Source organism: Electrona antarctica (assembly GCF_951216825.1).
Source record: "Electrona antarctica genome assembly, chromosome: 9".
NCBI lineage: Eukaryota > Metazoa > Chordata > Actinopteri > Myctophiformes > Myctophidae > Electrona > Electrona antarctica.
In genome coordinates, this window is record NC_136790.1 from 23,507,670 (window position 1) to 23,525,916 (window position 18,247).

Sequence of the window (18,247 nt, forward strand, 5' to 3'; positions counted from 1 at the left end):
GTGGTTGCCACCATTGGTGTGTGAATGTGGGAAGTGAGGACACTGGTGTCGACTGTTCGCCGCTTCACCTCCCAATGTATGAATGAATCGACCATTGTAAGCTACTTTGAGTAGGCACGTAGTGCATAGAAAAGCGCTATACAAATTAAATCCATTATTATTAATACAATTATATAAAGGGGGTCTGTTCAGGTACTGTAATAGAGTGGGGCTGTCCTGGTCTTTTATTATAGACTTGATTCACTGATATGGTTATGAAACATCCTTTTTCTGTCTATCAACCATATAAGCAACAGCATCTCTGTTACATACAGTAATTGAGTGAAAAACGAAGCCAGTAAATACAAAGAAAAACAATTTTTTTTATATACATTCTGCAGGTCTTTTCCAATCATCTGGTCACCCTACAGTAGGGCCTCATTCACACGTATCAAAATAATGTTCCACAATGCAATTCCAATGGGAGTCACATGGTTTGACCAAACATTTGTGTTTGATGAGGCAGCAATCGGCAATCAAACACAAATGTTTGGCCAAACCATGTGACTCCCATTGTAATTGCATTGTGGCAGCCCTTAATCAGAGACAGAGCACAGAACATTTGTTTGATACGTGTGAATGAGGCCTAGAAGGGACTGAATTAATTGCATTTGACAAAACAATGAAGAGGCCTTCAAGAAGAAAGCCTGTCAAATGGAAAGTATGTAACTTAGGAGCACCTTTATTGTCTTTAATTCTTTCAACATTGTTTGTACTTTTTGATGTATAGACTTAGTTCTGCCACCCACTGTGGAATGGGTGAGTTCTTATACTCCAAAGACGTATGCTTTAATTAGGATTCTTTGAGCTCTTAATTAAATCCATATTTGCAGAAGAAATTGTGGGCTTTGAATTTATCCACCATTAACTGAAAACGTTAATAACACTGAATGTATTCTTCAGAATGACAAATTGGGTTTGTACATTAGTTGTACTGTATTTAAAAGTTGCATTAAAGAAGGAAAAACAACATCCTCCCTACAACAGGATTTCTATGATCACAGACATATTTGTGGATATAAATACGTAAGTCTCTGGAAGTGCAAAGCTGCAACAATAGTAGCAGTGTCCTTCAGAATGAAGATTTGATTGCCCTTGTGGCTTTACATGTCTCCATCTGATTTTATCTTGCAGTATACTTGAAGAAGAAAGGGCAGCTCCATTTGACCCCTGATTCACCCCCTTTGACCCTCCCCAGTCACTGTGCATGCTGTCTCTGTGGTTGTACTCAGGATAATATACAGCGTACTGTACATCATAACTGGCGGCCCGGGGGCTACATGTGGCCCCCACCTTCACTTAATGCGGCCCTCAGGTTAATATCAGAATACTGATATATCATTGATTTCAATTCCAAACATGCAAACATCACCCGCTTTAATCACTTCAGTCTATAGATTACTAGCTTAATGACTAGTAATACAATTTTATTGTCTTTTTTATGTCCAATGTATTTGCATTTAAGTTCATAAAGTTAACATAATTGTCTATTTCGGACTCCTTAAATCACTGATGTGATACGATTGTCATCTCTGGGTAGGCAAACTACACTGTAACATTCTCAGTGTTCATTTAGTGAAACTGCCCCGCCGATGACCTCATGTTTATGTATTGTGATGTGTTTTTCTGTGCTGTGAAGTTTTGTTGTGTGTGTGTGTGTGTTTTGAACAGACTGTGAAGATGAATATCCTTCGGGACAATAAAGATTATTATTATTAGTAGTTTTTATTTCTGAGAGTGTAAAAATGGAACCAAATACCCTTATGGGTCAATTTTTTGTGCAGTCTCAGACCCGTATATGGTCCATTTGGTTCCTAACTATCAATCATTTATGTGGGGACCCCGGGGGAACCCAGAGTGGACCCCACGTTGAGGACCATTGACTTACATGATTGTCTTTCTTTCATTATCTCTCACCTTACTTGTCTCTCTTACATTCTCTCTCACCCTCCCTCTCCATACTCGCACACCCCTCCCTCCTCTCTCTCTTTTCCTCAGGTCCGTGCGATGCAGTGGCCGGGTGCCGTCCGTCATATCCCCTCATCAATCTGCAGCCAGCCCTGTCAGCCTGGTGAGCGCAAGAAGATAGTGAAGGGCATTCCTTGCTGCTGGCACTGCGAGCGCTGCGACGGATATCAGTACCAGGCAGACACCTACACCTGCAAGATGTGCCGCTTCGACTTGCGGCCAAACGAGAATCACACCGGCTGCGCTCCGATCCCCATTGTGAAGCTGGAGTGGAGCTCACCGTGGGCCGTCATCCCTGTTCTCATTGCCGTGTTTGGCATCTCAGCTACCCTGATGGTCATGCTGACGTTTGTCCGTTACAACGACACGCCGATCGTCAAGGCGTCGGGGCGTGAGCTGAGTTATGTCCTTCTGACTGGCATCTTCCTCTGCTACGCCACCACCTTCCTGATGATCTCCACCCCCGACGTAGGGATCTGCTCCCTCCGAAGGATCTTCCTGGGCCTGGGGATGAGCATCAGCTATGCAGCCCTGCTCACGAAGACCAACCGCATTTACCGCATCTTTGAACAGGGCTCCATGTCCGTGAGTGCACCCAGGTTAATTTCCCCAGCCTCGCAGCTCATCATCACGTTCAGCTTGGCCTCTGTGCAGCTAGTCGGCGTGTGCATCTGGTTTGGCGTCGACCCCTCCCAGGCCATTATTGACTATGAGGACCAACGGACGTCGAACCCGGTGCTGGCCGTTGGCATGCTGAAGTGCGACATTTCAGACCTGTCACTGATTTGCCTCCTTGGGTACAGCATGCTACTGATGGTCACCTGCACAGTCTATGCTATTAAAACCAGAGGTGTGCCAGAGACATTCAATGAGGCCAAGCCCATTGGTTTGACCATGTATACCACATGCATCATCTGGCTGGCCTTCATCCCAATCTTCTTTGGAACTTCACAGTCCACAGAAAAGGTAAGCTGGGAGCTGTTAAGTGATGTATCCATTTCTGAGACATGCTCATGTCCTAGCTAGGTGTACACAGAACAAACAGCTGTGATTTCAGTGCTGAAGGGAACATCTGCTCTAGTTAGATATTCATACTTGCATTTTGGCTGCTGAAAAACAAAAGATTGATTGTTGCGGTGTTACGGTGGCCATAGGCCAAGCCGTCTAGCAGGTCTGTTGTCTGCATGTAGACCATCACAGTTCATACAAGAAAGAAAATGAACTGCTTCGCCTCTAGTCAATGCGAGTCAATGGTGTAAATGGTGATGCCCCGCAACTCAAACAGGGGTGAGCTCTAGCGAACTTCGCAACGTTCAACACAGCAACTCACGCTCTTTAGCGTGCTCGTGGTGTCTCTCATGGCTCAAGTTCGCTAGAGACTGCGCCCCTCCGTCATGGTCTAAAACTATACTTTATCGGCAAAAAAACGAGTCTGCGGTTGTTGGAAAAATAGTGGAGGCAGCAGGATTTGAACCCAGGAGATATGGATTCATAGTCTAATGATTAGACTATACTATCGAGTTGGCTAGCAGAGTTAGTTTGGAGGTTGTATTTGACCCTGAGAATACTACACCCCGTGGGCGCTTACTTCTTACTAGTAGTAGGATGGCCAATCAGAAGCAGGCGGGCGCAGGTCTTGGCCGTCACTAACAGTAGGGGCCCTATTTTCATCTCTTTTCCCTAAACTTCTTTGCCTTTTTTACTACTTTGAAAAACATTTTTGAATAGTTCAAATAGCCGATCTACAAGCTCACAACGTGTTGATGTAGATATTCTAGTTGAACAATTTTAATATGTTTTTTTAAATAGTAAAAAAAAAAGGGCAAATAAGTTTAGGGAAAGGGGGTTTATCACCCCTGTCCCAACTCCATTATGGGACAGGGGGGCCATGCTGTTATTAGACTACGTGACATAGTGCATATCTCATGAACCGTTTGACCGTTGGCAATGACACTTTGATACACATATGTGTCTCCTCATGCCGAACAACTTTCGTGTTCTGACTTTTGACCTCTGACCTTTAGATCACCTGCCATTTTAAATTATATGAAAAACATTTAAAATGTATCTCCTCCCAGGATCTTTGATCAAAATGCACGAAAACTTCTACACGTGAACTTTGGACCTATACGGACAAAACATTTTTTTTAACCAATGAAAATTGCTGTTTTGTGAAAATTCTTCTTCTGCCTACATGCAGCGTCATATGCTCATGTCACTTTACAGTATAGTAGAGGGTCATGCCAGTAGCAGTAGCAATAGTCTTACTCCAATTGGCCAAAGGGGGGCGCTATAGCAATCTTTTGAAAATGAAACCTTTGAACAGGCTTAACTCATGCCTCATTTGGCCAAAAGTCATGGCACTTGTTTCCACATGTTCCTTGACTCATGGGGAACACATCTGTCACTTTGACAAGTAAGTGCCGCCCTCAGATTTTCCGCTATTTTGAGCAGTTTGAAAAATGCTTAAACCTGATTTTCTGCTTGGATTTTTGAGCAATTTGTGTGAAACGTCCTACACACAATCTATGGACCATTATCTGAAATTCCAGTTGAAGAGAACTACAGTACAGCGAACACACTGTAGTAATGGATAATGAAAATCCCGAAACGAGGACACACATGATTGTTATCAAACACACTGAATGATTTTCCTGTTTGTCATGAACAAAAACAACAATAATGTTTTACATTATAATCGATTTGGTTCAAGTTAAGTATTCAAGTAAAACATTCTCTGCATTATTAATACTGTTTAGATGCTGGACAAATGTGCTTTAGGAAGAGAGACAATGGCTATCATACTGCAGAAGCTGTAGTTTGTTTGTTTGCTTGTTTTCGTGCTGACAGCAGTAATAAGACTATTATGCGACAGTCTTATGCAAGATGCAGCAGGTGAACCCAAGTGCAGACTCAGACAAGGATAAGGTAAACAAGTTTTCTTTTATTGACAGCTGTGTGGGTAGATGGGGTGCAGGCCAGGGGAAGCTTGAGCTGGTAGCTAGGAACCAGGGGCTGTGGCTAGGCCTGGAGCCTGGGAAGCTGGCCTATAGGGCTGGTAACTGGGAACCATGGGGTTGAGGATGGGACAAGGGTAGTTGGGGCAGGGTAAGCAGAGCTGGAGTGGGATCCATGGAAGATCAGCTGAGCGGGGGGTCCAGGACATTGAAGCAGGGCTACTTACAGTGTGTATGAGAGACTGGAAACAGGCAAAAGAGTCATATACATGGATACGGATACATGGTTCAGCAGGCCAGAAGCACTGTAAACTGTAAACAGGCAAAAGAGTCAGAGCCCTCTTCTTGTGAAGAAAGAACGAAACATTAGGAGACAATCAATTATTTGTTTCTGTCCCAGCAATGCACTCTAGTGAGATCTAGCAACAGTAATCATGGGACATTCATGAGAAGTCAGACTGCGCCCACTTAGTAGACCATTTGTTTACCATGTTCACACCTACAGTAGTGTGGGGTGGTGCATCTTCCAAAAATAATTGAGCATCTTTGTCAGAGCAGTTGATGAATATGCTTTCAGAGCAGTTGATGAATATGCGTTCAATCTGCCCTGATTTCTGAGGGCTCTGGTGTAAAAAGATCAGAGTGCTCAGAGATAATTTAAAAACATAATGTTGCCATTTTCATATTTGAAATTCATTCAAATGAATGTTTATTCATCCCATATATAATAAACATGATTGTTGCCTGCTACCGACCAGAGAGCAGAGCTCCCCGGATGTGCTGACACTCTCAGAGCGTATTTATGACACAGCCAGCACAGAGGCTAGGATCTGGAAGTGTGGAAGTATTTGGAGAGGTCTTGATTATGGAATGGGTTGCAGCTGGTGGGGCTCCTCGACTCCAGCACACCTGTCTCCTCTCTCTTATCTCTCTATCTGTATCTCTTTCTCTCACACACACACACACACACACACACACACACACACACACACACACACACACACACACACACACACACACACACACACACACACACACACACACACACACACACACACTGTGCATGCATGCACACACACACACACACACACACACACACACACACACACACAGAGCGGGAGAGAGCCACTGAGGGAGCGGCAAGAGGTTAGGGAGAGACACAGGATGGGAAGTAGAGGGCAACAGGGCATAGCAGGTGACATCGCAGAAGCAGATGCTACAAAGAGGATTGCACATGCTGTCTTGTTCGTGCAAGACTCTTTTATACCACACCCTGCTGGCTTGCTCATGTTTATGCTTACCTCTTGGTTTATTCTGGGTTTATTTGTGAGGCCTTTTTGTATAGTATTTTCATCATGGCAGCATGCGTGCTTAGAAAGTGTAGGTGGATAGCAGGGCAGAAATGTAAGCAAGCTGTAGTCGAAGGAACTTCGGGCTGCGAGTTCAACACAGAACATTAATTTTTTATTCCTATCATAAAGTTTTAATCTACCACCAAGAGACTTGATTTTTATGATGAGCTGAATTACAAATGTGGTTCATAGAACTCTGACTTTCTAACAAGAGAGAAGATTAAAAAGATCCTGCATAGAAAACGTATTTTGCACACAAAAATTGAAGTGGCATAACTTTGTTGGATCTGGATGTGTGAGTTTAAAGTGAGCATTGCCCATTAATTCTGCGGGCACTTTGCTAAGGCAACATAACCCTGTGACTCGTAATGTTAAGTGACGGCTGTATGCCACAGTGTATTAGAATTTAAGCCTGTAAGGCATTTACAGAACCTCACGTTTTCAGTGTTTCTGGCCTGGTGAACCATGCATCTGTATCCATATATATTTTTCAGTGGGAACACTGGGAGGCTACAGGTCAAGAGTGATACAAAAGGGATGTGGAAACAGTGGGTGGACTTAATCTACAATTACACTACAGGGTGTTTTCATTGAAAAACAGAGTTTTAACCACGTGAACCATAGCGTATCTCTATTCTGGGTGCATGTGCTTGGTCTGGCTTACTAACCGTCACTAAACCCCTAAACCTAACCTCACAGGAAGCCACAGGTTAGTTTAAACCTGCCACGGGTTAGTTTTAACCTGCCACACATGTTGGGAGCTACGGGTTAGTTTTAACCTGCCACCCATGTCAGGAGCCACGGGTGAGTTCTAACTTCTAACCGGCCACGGGTTAGTAACTGGTTACTTTTACCGCTGGTCAGGAGTAATCTCTAAGTCTAAAAATCACACCCGTGTGAAGTGAGGGGCGCTAATATATTAAAGTCTAACTCATGTTGATGTAATGGTGATGTCAAACAAACAGTGCCAGCACAAACATTACATTCTCTTTATTGTTAATGGCATTTAATGTTTGTGTGACAAGGTCAGTAATGTCTGTAACTTAGATAGATCTTTATTGATAGATCTTTATTGTCATTGCTTACACGAAACAACAAAATTCAGTTCAGAGCTTCACCACTGGCATACCAATCAACATACTGTGAAATAAATAAATAATTGTGCAATAGTGCTAGTGCATGATGTAATAGTGCATAGAGTTCAGCAATGCAAACTTCAATGCAAAGTCCAGGTCTGGTACAGTACACTTATAATACCTTAGAGGGGGCAGGATGTTCTTTCAGAAGCCTGACAGCCTGTGGGTAAAGGCTGTTGGTCAGTCTGCCGGTTCTGGCCCGGATAGATTGGTGTCTCCTACCAGAGGGCAGACGTTGAAAGAGATTGTGTGCTGGGTGGAACTGGTCCTGTAGGATGTTATGTTACACGTAGGCAGCGGGAGGTGAAGACTGTGGAGATCTCTGGGAGACTGGTCCCAATGATCCTCCCTGCAGCCTTGACCACTCTGTGGATGGCATCCTTGTCTGCCCTGGTGCAGCCAGGGCCTTAACCACTCTGTGGATGGCATCCTTGTCTGCCCTGGTGCAGCCAGGGCCTTACCCACTCTGTGGATGGCATCCTTGTCTGCCCTGGTGCAGCCAGGGCCTTAACCACTCTGTGGATGGCATCCTTGTCTGCCCTGGTGCAGCCAGGGCCTTAACCACTCTGTGGATGGCATCCTTGTCTGCCCTGGTGCAGCCAGGGCCTTAACCACTCTGTGGATGGCATCCTTGTCTGCCCTGGTGCAGCCAGGGCCTTACCCATGCCAGGGCCTTACCCATGCCATGTCATGCCATGTCATCAATTTCATAAGCTGCCTGTCTACATTACTAGTACTGTGCTGGAGTTTTCAACACAAAACGGGGTCAGTCTCTATGTTAGGGGGTTAAAAAAACACTTGATTATTGGGGATGATGGATGAAAACATAACAAAAGGTAATAATGCCCTATTGTAGGTGTAGCCGTAGAACAAAGTGAAGTGAAAATGAGAAAGGTCATGGTTAAGCCAAGGGAAACGATAGTATAGTTGAAATGCGTCGCACCGCACAGCTATGTAGCTGAAAGGGGTCTTTTGGCAGAACACTTGGGACTGGGAGTATAATAGTCACCTCCGCTCCGTCCCTCTGAGATTAAATGAAACAATGCATAATTTTGGTTTCGCTCAGAAGAGAGATGTGACAGTTTTCTCTGTGTTAAAGTGGTCTCTTGGAAGACCATGTGCTTGTTATGGTCATGCTAGCTCTGCCAAAAGCATCACTGTATGCTGTTCCTTCATAATTAAAATATGATATTTTACAGGACACGTTATGTCGACAGAGAAACACCTGAAAATGCACACAACTGCACATGTAACAGACAATCACACTCACAGAATGCACTTAGTTTCTTTTATTTTTTCCCACAATTTTGTAACCCATTTTTTCACCCAGTATCAATTATCTATGTAATCCTGGGCTCTATACACTTCCTCCGCCAACCTGGGGAGAGCAACAGACTGACCTCAAGCTTCCTTCAATGCATGAGCGTCGCAGCCACTTCTTTTCACCTGACAAGGGGGTGTTTCCCCGGTTGGATGTAGCGCATGGAAGGAACACGTTATTCCAACCAGTTTTTTTCCCCTCCAAGTGCCCTGGCGGGCCAGGGGGAGGCAGTTTAGAGACCAGGATTACTGCATGTCTTTTGTGAGGGTACCTACAGTACCCTAGGCCTAGGGGGCACGGGAGGACATGCAAACTCCATACAGAAAGGCCCTTTAGCAAACTCCACCTAGGGTATGGGCACTGATGACGCAGAGGAGAGAACACGCCCCCAGCACCCACAGTGTCTCCAGTGGGAATCAAACCCAGGACCTTCTAGCTGTGAGGCGACAGCTACCGGCTGCACCAGGGCTGCGTGTCCCCTCAGAATACACTTACAGTAGTAATCACAACTTTCAAAGTAAACTAAACCTGGTTGAAGGTTGGAATTTCTGACTTAAAGGTGTAATGAAATGAAAATTAAGTTTTTCACACGTTTAGACCATATACGTGGTCATCATATGGGCATATGGCCATTGTATGGCATACCATACAATGGATGCCAAAAAAATGGTAAAATTCAAATTTTTGTGTGTTTTTTATATCAAAAGTCCATAAAAATAAAAATGTAATTACTTCCTCATGCTGCGTGATGCTGTGTAGAGATACACATCAATAAAAGCCAATACAAATGAAGCTCACCCATTTGATTCCCATAGCTGCACGTCCTCAAATCACAGCTGCTACTGATTAGAGAAATCCTCAGTTTTTAATCCAATTCAAGATGATATCCAGGCAGTGTATTACTCGTTTTCAACTTAATCATCACGCTAAAATATGTATATAGGTTGTGTACAGGTTAGAAAAAAGTCCGATTGGTTCAGAAAATATCCTGCCGTCTCTGAGGCTGAAACTTCAAAATAAAATGCCCCAAAAAGCCATTTCACTACAACTTTAAAGGCGTAGTGAAACGGAAATGGTGGGCATTTTATTTTGAAGTTTCAGCTTGTCTATGCTGCAAACGCTGGAAAGTTTCTGAACCAATCAGAGTGTTGCATCCCTCCAGGCTATGGGCCCTATAATGTTTTGTTTACAAAGTGACAGAGAGACGGCAGAAAAGCTAGGGGATGTTTTTCTAACCTGTACACAACCTATATACATATTTTAGCGTGATGATTCGGTTGAAAATGAGTAATACACTGTCTGGATGTCATCTTCAATTGGATTAAAAACAGAGGATTTCTGTAATCAGTAGCACCTGTGTTCTGACAGACGCGCATATGGGAATCAAACTGGTGAGCTTCATTTGTATTGGCTTTTATTGATGTGGGCCTCGACACTTCATCACGCAACACGTTTTCGTTTTCAGGAAGTAATTAAAAAAATATTTGTATGGACTTTTGATATAAAAACACACAAAAATGAGAATTTGCCCATTTTTTTGGCATCCATTGTTAGGTATGCCCATATGATGACCACGGATATGGTCTAAAAGTGTGAAAAACATATTTTTCATTTCACTACGCCTTTAACACCTCATGTTAAGCATGTTGCTCATCTGGAGTTGCAAGTCAATGGCAGGCTTGGATATCAATGAGTTCTTTATCTAAGCATTCCTTCTACTTCCTCTGAAGATGAAAGGGAATTGTAAAATCGTGGGAAGATTTAACATAGGTTTTTCTAGGTTTCTAAGTAAGCCATTAGCTGCATGGCTTTGAATTGTAAAATAGATTGTGTGCTTGCGTGCATGCCGTGTGTGTGTGTGTGTGTGTGTGTGTGTGTGTGTGTGTGTGTGTGTGTGTGTGTGTGTGTGTGTGTGTGTGTGTGTGTGTGTGTGTGTGTGTGTGTGTGTGTGTGTGTGTGTGAGCATGTGCACATGCGGTGGAGGGGGGTTCGAAGGGTAAAATAAGGCTCTACTATTTTTTTTTCTCACAGCAGTCCCTGGGAAGAATTCTATTTGAAATCTGTGAATAACCTTTCTCATTGGAGCTTAATTTGGAACACTCTGTTTCATGCTCTGAATTGTATTAGTCACTCATTAATATTTTCTTTCCTGTAGAAACAACTACTCCCAGAAGATGGGCTCTCTTTTCATTATTGAGAAAAGCTCCACTGTTGCCTCTAGCTTGGTATGGTATATAACATGGGAAAATAAATGCATATTTTGCATGTAAATTAATTCATGTCTAAAGTCTTTAACTTAGACACAAATAATAGGGGCTTTGGGTATGGTTAAACGGCACATGCCATGCCAATTGGCAATTAGTTTCTCCCCCGTTGTCATCGATGTTAATGCGTTGTCATTATTTGTTATCACAATTCATAAGTAGTCCGAGTGAAAGAAAGGGGAGATATCTCAGAGTCAGCCCTCCCTTACATAAAACAATCCTCATTTTTGGAAGAAATTTGCATGTCAAAGCAAACACACCTCGTAATCATCCCACTGTAACTGACAGGCACAACAGAACAAAGCCTCACCAGCCCACCTTGCCACGTCTCTTGGAGCAATTAAATGCTCTGCTTCCTCTGGGTCTTGATTTACCTTATCTGTCCGCCTAGGCACTCATCACCACCTTACAGCAGGTCCTCCGCACTCGGCTGTGTACACACATAGTCATTTATTTGTCATCTGGTGTCGGGATAAATATAAAGAATGCCATTGGGAGGCTTCCTCTGTCATTCAAATGGGATGGGTGGGGGTGGGGTGGGGTGGGCGACGACGACGACATCTGGTCTGTCTTCGGAGCATGATGACTGAGCTTGAAGCTATAGCTCCGGGAATAGACGTGACACCTGCTTACCTGGAGAGGCGGTCTAAATCTGGGGCTGTCTCCTAGACAGAGGGAAGAGGAGGGAAGTTGAACAATAGAGCCCGCAGGGTGAGAGGGCCCCACACAATGGGCAATTCAATTTCAATCAGCCCCAGACAAAGGGTGCTGCCATTACTGGTGTGATGGAGTGAGAGGTGTTGTTGATTTCGCCATGAAGCTGCCATGTGCCATCACGTAGTAAAGTGCTAAATAACAACATTGGGAACAGTGTGCATCTCTACTATATATGGGGGCTGCCATCCCAGGCCTCTATGCCTCTCACTGGGTGTTTTTCCTTTGCCTGTCCCACAATCACTTTCACCTCTACTTCCCATTGCTCTTATCTCTCTCAAGTCTTTACCTTCCGCTGCCTCTCCATTCCCTCACTCTATCCCCTTTGTCTTTACAAAGATAAACATCATTACTCACAGTGGTGTCCCGCAGGTCCAATAATACATAATGAGTATCAATGCTACAGAGCGGAGGGAACTGAACAACATATGTGCTTCCAAAGAGCAGTTGCTACATTCGTTAGACCTACAGCACCCTGGCCCTCTGGGTTTCAAGTCAATATGACCTCAGGGTTTGTGCTCTTTTCAGACTATGGGGCAAAGGGCTAATCAAGGCCAAACTATTAGTCTTTGTAAATGACATTCTCCTTTGAAGGAGGCGCAGAACCCTGTCCCCCAAGGCTTGTGTTTGTTTATTAGTTCAATTAGAGTGCAATTATGGTGAATTCTGATGCAATAAGCCACTGTGCTGAGCATTTGCATACTACACCGAACATCAGTGCAGTGGGAATTATCCATAGTCTGCCTTCTAAACAGATTCAATAGTTTGCACCTAAAAAGCACAAACCTTCCTCCCTGAAAATAGATTCAAGATAATGTATTACCATTTCAATGAAACATTGATTGGAATTTGTCTTGGTGTGTGTGCACTGCTCAGGGTAGACAAAACAATACAATACGAATACACATCAGCATAAATATGTAAAAACTACTCAACAAAAATAATAATACACAAGTGTCTGGTGCATTAAACACTATCTATCAATAAAAGGACCAGTCGATGTCTATTTCGCTCGGTCGCTGTCTTTCTGTATACTTCCTTAGCATAGAGCAAGACAGCTGCTCGCTTTGTGCGCCTCCTCACAACGCCACGATGCACGGCAGGCGGGGAAAACAACTCGGAACCAAACTACAGCTACTCTTGCGTCAGTCGACATAACTTCTTCTTTGGGGAAGCATCGTGTCCAACGCGGGGGTTGCGTGGCACAGGCACCTGAAAGCCAGCTCTGACAGTTGGACGGGGGCATGTTAACGTGAACACACGCGCTGTTTCGAGACCACACTGTCCGCCCCCTCCTCAACCACCTCTTTCGCCGTGCCGTACACATGGGCTACATGCACGCTGAAAGCCTGGACACTGACAACGACAGGTTACAGCCCTGCGCGCACCCAGCGTGGCTGCGTGACACACTGAACATCACGATCACAACGGAATGCTTATCTGTCGGGGACTCGGGTGGCCAAATGGAGACGTTTTCTTAACCGCCTACCGTTAGCACGCAACAACAACAGGGTTTAAGTCCGCCCGGACGGGGAATTGCCTTCAACACACAATGACAAAATATACAGACAGATGCAATGACCAACGCCGGCTCAATAGCTCAGGAACGACACATTCCTAAATCACACAAAACATCTAATTCTTAACTTGATTATATAAAAAACAAACTACAACTTGCTTTGAAGCCCAAAAAGCCAACCTCCGCCGCATTCACCGTTTAATAGCTTATATCTCCATGGGCAGCAGACGGTGAGCGGTTCGGGACCGTCTACAAAGTGCAACACCGAACGTGAAAATATTCACGTTCGGTTCACGTGACGTTATAGAATATTATATATAGATTCTATTCTATCTATTCTATCATTATATAATAGAATAGAATATCACCACCAAATTTACATCACACATCAATGGTGTACTTATGATTTTACTACAGCATTTACTTGCACAAGAAACGTTTAATTACCCTACTTTTGTGCCCAACCCAACTTCCCAAGACCATCTGTAAACACCCTATCAGTAATGTGATCTATTACATCGCATTACCCACACTGAACATCATCTGCTGTTCATATATTCAGAACGGGTAAGGACTAGTACATTAAACACAGGAAACAGTTATGATGAGGAGTTAAGAGGCCCTCACTGCCTCAGGATATGCTGTTAAAGAAACGAGTAGTAGTACTACTTCTGCTCTTAATATTTCGTAACCTTTTTCCTGAAGGAAGGGGTGCATTTGCTGGATCTCTCATCCAGCAAAGGCGAGGCACCCTGATCAGGATGGTCCCTGATTAGAGTGCGGATCTTATAAATATCATGCTTGGCAAATCTTGACCAATGATTTATTTTATGCTGCTTTCACTGCATTAGTCTATCTATTAAGCTCCGTCCTATCATCGGCTGAACAGTTTCCATACCACACTGTGATAGAACAGTGATTATGACCCCCCTGGGGTCGAACACCAGGGGGGTCCTAAAGTTATTTTGGAGGGTCCCAACACCAAATTGGCCAAATGGTCAAATATTACATAAGAAAGAGGCAAAAGACAATATTTGTCTTTGGAACTGTGTCAAACTAAATCAAATGCCTCAACTCCTATACAATTCCAAGTGCTTGTCATTAAATATGATTGTTTTGGGGGTCACATCCTGAAAAGTTTGGGAACCCTTGTGATAGAGAATGTGAGAATCACACGTCCCTGCCTTTGACGCCTTAAACGCCATGCGTTGTCGTGAAGAACAATCATTCTTTCTAAGACAACTCAAGAGGTTTAAGCGATGAAATAGTGTGTGTTTACATTTATTAACCAAAAATACTATGATTCGTGTCTGACATTCTTGTGGAATTGTACTGTGTGTACACTACAGTCAACAGGCAGGTATGAAGGCAGAAGGCGTTGCAACAAGTGCTGTTACATCTATCTGCTCCCATACCTCTAGTTCCGTCATTAACGTTGCCATGCACTGCTTCATTGCATGTTTCGCCTCAGGCAAAGTTCTGATGGGGTGTGTGTGTGTGTGTGTGTGTGTGTGTGTGTGTGTGTGTGTGTGTGTGTGTGTGTGTGTGTGTGTGTGTGTGTGTGTGTGTGTGTGTGTGTGTGTGTGTGTGTGTGTGTGTGTGCGCGTGTGTGCGTGCGTGTGCGCGTGTGTGTGTGTGTGTGCACGTGTGAGAGAGAGAAAAGCAACACATTAATGAACTAGCTACCTTCAGTCAGCCACCGCCTCTGAGCTCACACGGCCCACAATAGATCACTTCAGCCTCATTCAATGGCAAGGTCTACAATACTGTTATAATGAAATATCAAATGGCCACACAATGGCTGATTTTAAATAAGAAATGCACAATCAGCTCTAATTTGGTTTCTATTCTTCTCTCGACCTTGTGCAGCATATAGTGCTCGCAAAGATGGTTTCAAAGATAGACATTCTGAGCCGTGTGGCAACAAGGCTGCACTATCATGCCTAAAATAATAATCCTTGTGATTATTTTACTTAACGAGATGAACCCTATTGTGTCCTGATTCTGGGCTTGTCTGGTTAGGTGAACATTCGGCAAAAATAGACGAACATTCGCAAAGAAATATTGTGACACAATGTGAGCTTATAGATCTGCTATTTTCATAAAGTATGGTAGGGTTTAATAGGTTATTGTAGTATTAATCACAATTATTGATAATGATTGTGGTGGGAAATGTGTTTTTATAATTGTATTAATGCATTTGATGTGCTGCCAGATCATTGGTCAAATGGCATGCGATGTCCGCTATGATTTTATTGTGCCCGTGTGAACCAGATATAGATATGGAGATGGAGTGTACATTATTCTGGCTAACTATCGTGTAATGGTGATTAAATGAGCACCAGGTGTAATGGGTGACAAAACAAGAATGAATATTATAACTAATTAGCTGGTTTCATAAGGTTCAAGGTTCAAGGTTCAAGGAGTTTTATTGTCATTCCATACAAGTACAGAACGAAATTTGATTATTCAGGTCCTGGTCAGGCATAAAAGAATACAGTACATCTAAAAACCCATAGTGCAAAAAAGCATTCGCACAACCCACTGATAAATAACATAATTGTGAATTATAAAATCACCAGCTATTGATTATTTTTGGTCCTTATTGTCTCCACCAGGCCGAAGGCATGGGGAGAGAGTATGTTTTGCACTCCGTCCGTGTGTGTGTCCGTCCGTCCGTGTGTGTGTCCTTCCGTCCGTCTGTGTACAGCTAATCTCCGGCACCGTTAACCCGGCCGATGCCAAACTTTGCACACACACTCCCTGGATGCCAACGATGAACCTCTGCCCCACATTTTCCAGAACGGCCAGTTATAGCGCCACCATGAGGCAGCTTTTCACATTTTTGACCTACAACTGCACCGATCTGCGTGAAACGTTGCATGCACACTCCCTAGAGGCCAAGGACAAACCTTTGACCTGCATTTTCCGCATCTGCCTTTTATAGCGCCACCAGGAGGCCGACTTTTGTAAAACACCTTTTTTGATATTACTCCTCCAGATTCTGTCCAAAAATCTCACAAATCGTTACACAGTATCTCTATGGTCATGTGCTCAAGTTGGATCTGTCCGATATTTCATATTCCATCCTAATTGGCTATAATTGGCTTTCACAGTTTGCAAGATTGCCCCGTTTTGAACAATAGCCTCAAATCATGAACGCAGCATGCAATTTACGTTAAATCTTTCACACTTTTTCTTACTAGGCTGAGGAATATATCCCACCCTTTTCACATTGGCCTGTTATAGCGCCACCAACAGGTTGATTTTTGCAAAACACATTTTTGGAACAAAATGCCTCAAATCATAAAAAAAAAAAAAAAACATCCTCCTAAACATCCTTGCCAAACATCACACACACTCCTATCATCCTGGTGGAGACCTGTGCCCGGAAGGGCACTTTTTCTAGTTTTATTTTGTTTTTTTAAGGGACCAAGCCTGAAGGGACTTTTTGGTCCTTTATTGTAGTTTTCTTCTCCTCCTCTCCTTCCGCCAAAAATAGCAGTTCTGGGTGAACCGTGCAGTCGGTTTTCACGAAACTGCGGCAATATGGTAGAGGGCTATGTCAAACGGTGAGGATGCGAAGCCCACGACCATTGGCCAAAGGGTGGTGCTATAGCACACAAATAAAAATGCAAAGTTTGAACAGGCATAGCTCATGAACCGAGAACCGAGACCCACAAATCTCAAATTATTTATGCTGAGTTATGCTGACCGGCGGCAATACAACTTTGATACCCATATGCGTCTCCTCATGCCGAACAACTTTCGTGTTCTGACCTTTAGTTCTCCTAAATATAAAGTTATTATATGAATAACATTATCCAGTTTGTTCTCCTCCCGGGATCTTTGATCAAAATGCATGAAACTTGCTACACATGAACTTTGGACCAATATCTATTAACTGGTGTCTCTTTTGGGTTTAAGTTTAAAAATGAAGCTTTTATGAGCCAATGAAAATTTACAGTATGGTAGACAGGTAGAGGGTCATGCCAAATAGCGCAATAGGGGCACTATAGCAATCGTTTGAAAATGAAACCTTTGTTTGGCCAGCCATGGCACTTGTTTCCACATGTGCCTTGACTCATGGGGAACACATCTGTCACTTTGACCAGTAAGCTCCACCCTCAGATTTGGGGTAATGACATCCCCAAAACCAGGACAAGAGGGTTAAAGTGGTTAAAGTGTCATGCATCTTTCCTGTGCCCAGTAAGGCTTAAAGGACATTTATAACAATATCTAGGCAATAGGCATCACAATATTATTTCCAGTCACTGTGTTGTTTAGTGACCTTCCAAAATGTACATAGGGACACACATTATTGTTATTCAAAACACTGAATGATTTTGCTGTTTACAATAAAACAACTTATTGTGTCCGGGTAGCTCAGTCGGTAGAGCTCTAGCCTTTGGACCATAAGTTCATGGGTTCGAGTAGCACAGCTTGTGCAGCAAGTTGTGCGGGAAGTCCTGGTAACTGATGGTAGGTGTGGTGCTCCAGCTCTGCAGTCTAACACATTGTTATATGTAGTATCTCCTCTGACCCCTTACATGTTTTAAATGATGAATATCAACTGTTGCCCTCCATGAGGCGGTTTAGAGTCCCGAAATATAAGAAAAACAGGCTAAAGAACTCTTTTGTACACCAGTCTGTTCTGCTTTTAAACCAAAATCGGTAAACCTTCTTCTGTGATTTGTGTCCTGTAATGTATTTTTTTTGTAATGTAGTGTGTCTGTCTGGTCTGTATCTTGAACGGTGACGTCATGGACGCAAAACAAATTTCAGTGAAAGCTGACAATAAAGTTGTATCGTATCGTATCGTTATGGGGATAGACTCCCATGTGTTACGTGTCGTGAAAAAGGACTCACGCTTTCCATTGATTATTTATTATTTATTATTATTTATTCATATCTGGCATCAACAGTACAATTACTAATATTTTAATAGCTTGATGCACAAAATGTCTAGTTGCTTAG

General features: G+C 43.3%; 1 protein-coding gene across 1 annotated transcript in view; it reads left to right on the forward strand.

Annotated features, from left to right (window-relative positions):
• The window catches only part of grm4 (glutamate receptor, metabotropic 4), a 196,684-nt gene that overhangs the window by 168,485 nt on the left and 9,952 nt on the right, over positions 1–18,247 (forward strand). Inside the window, exon 8 of the mRNA XM_079509213.1 lies at positions 2,038–2,973. Within this exon, the coding sequence (XP_079365339.1) occupies positions 2,038–2,973 (936 nt within the window). The remainder of the gene's footprint in view (positions 1–2,037; positions 2,974–18,247) is intronic.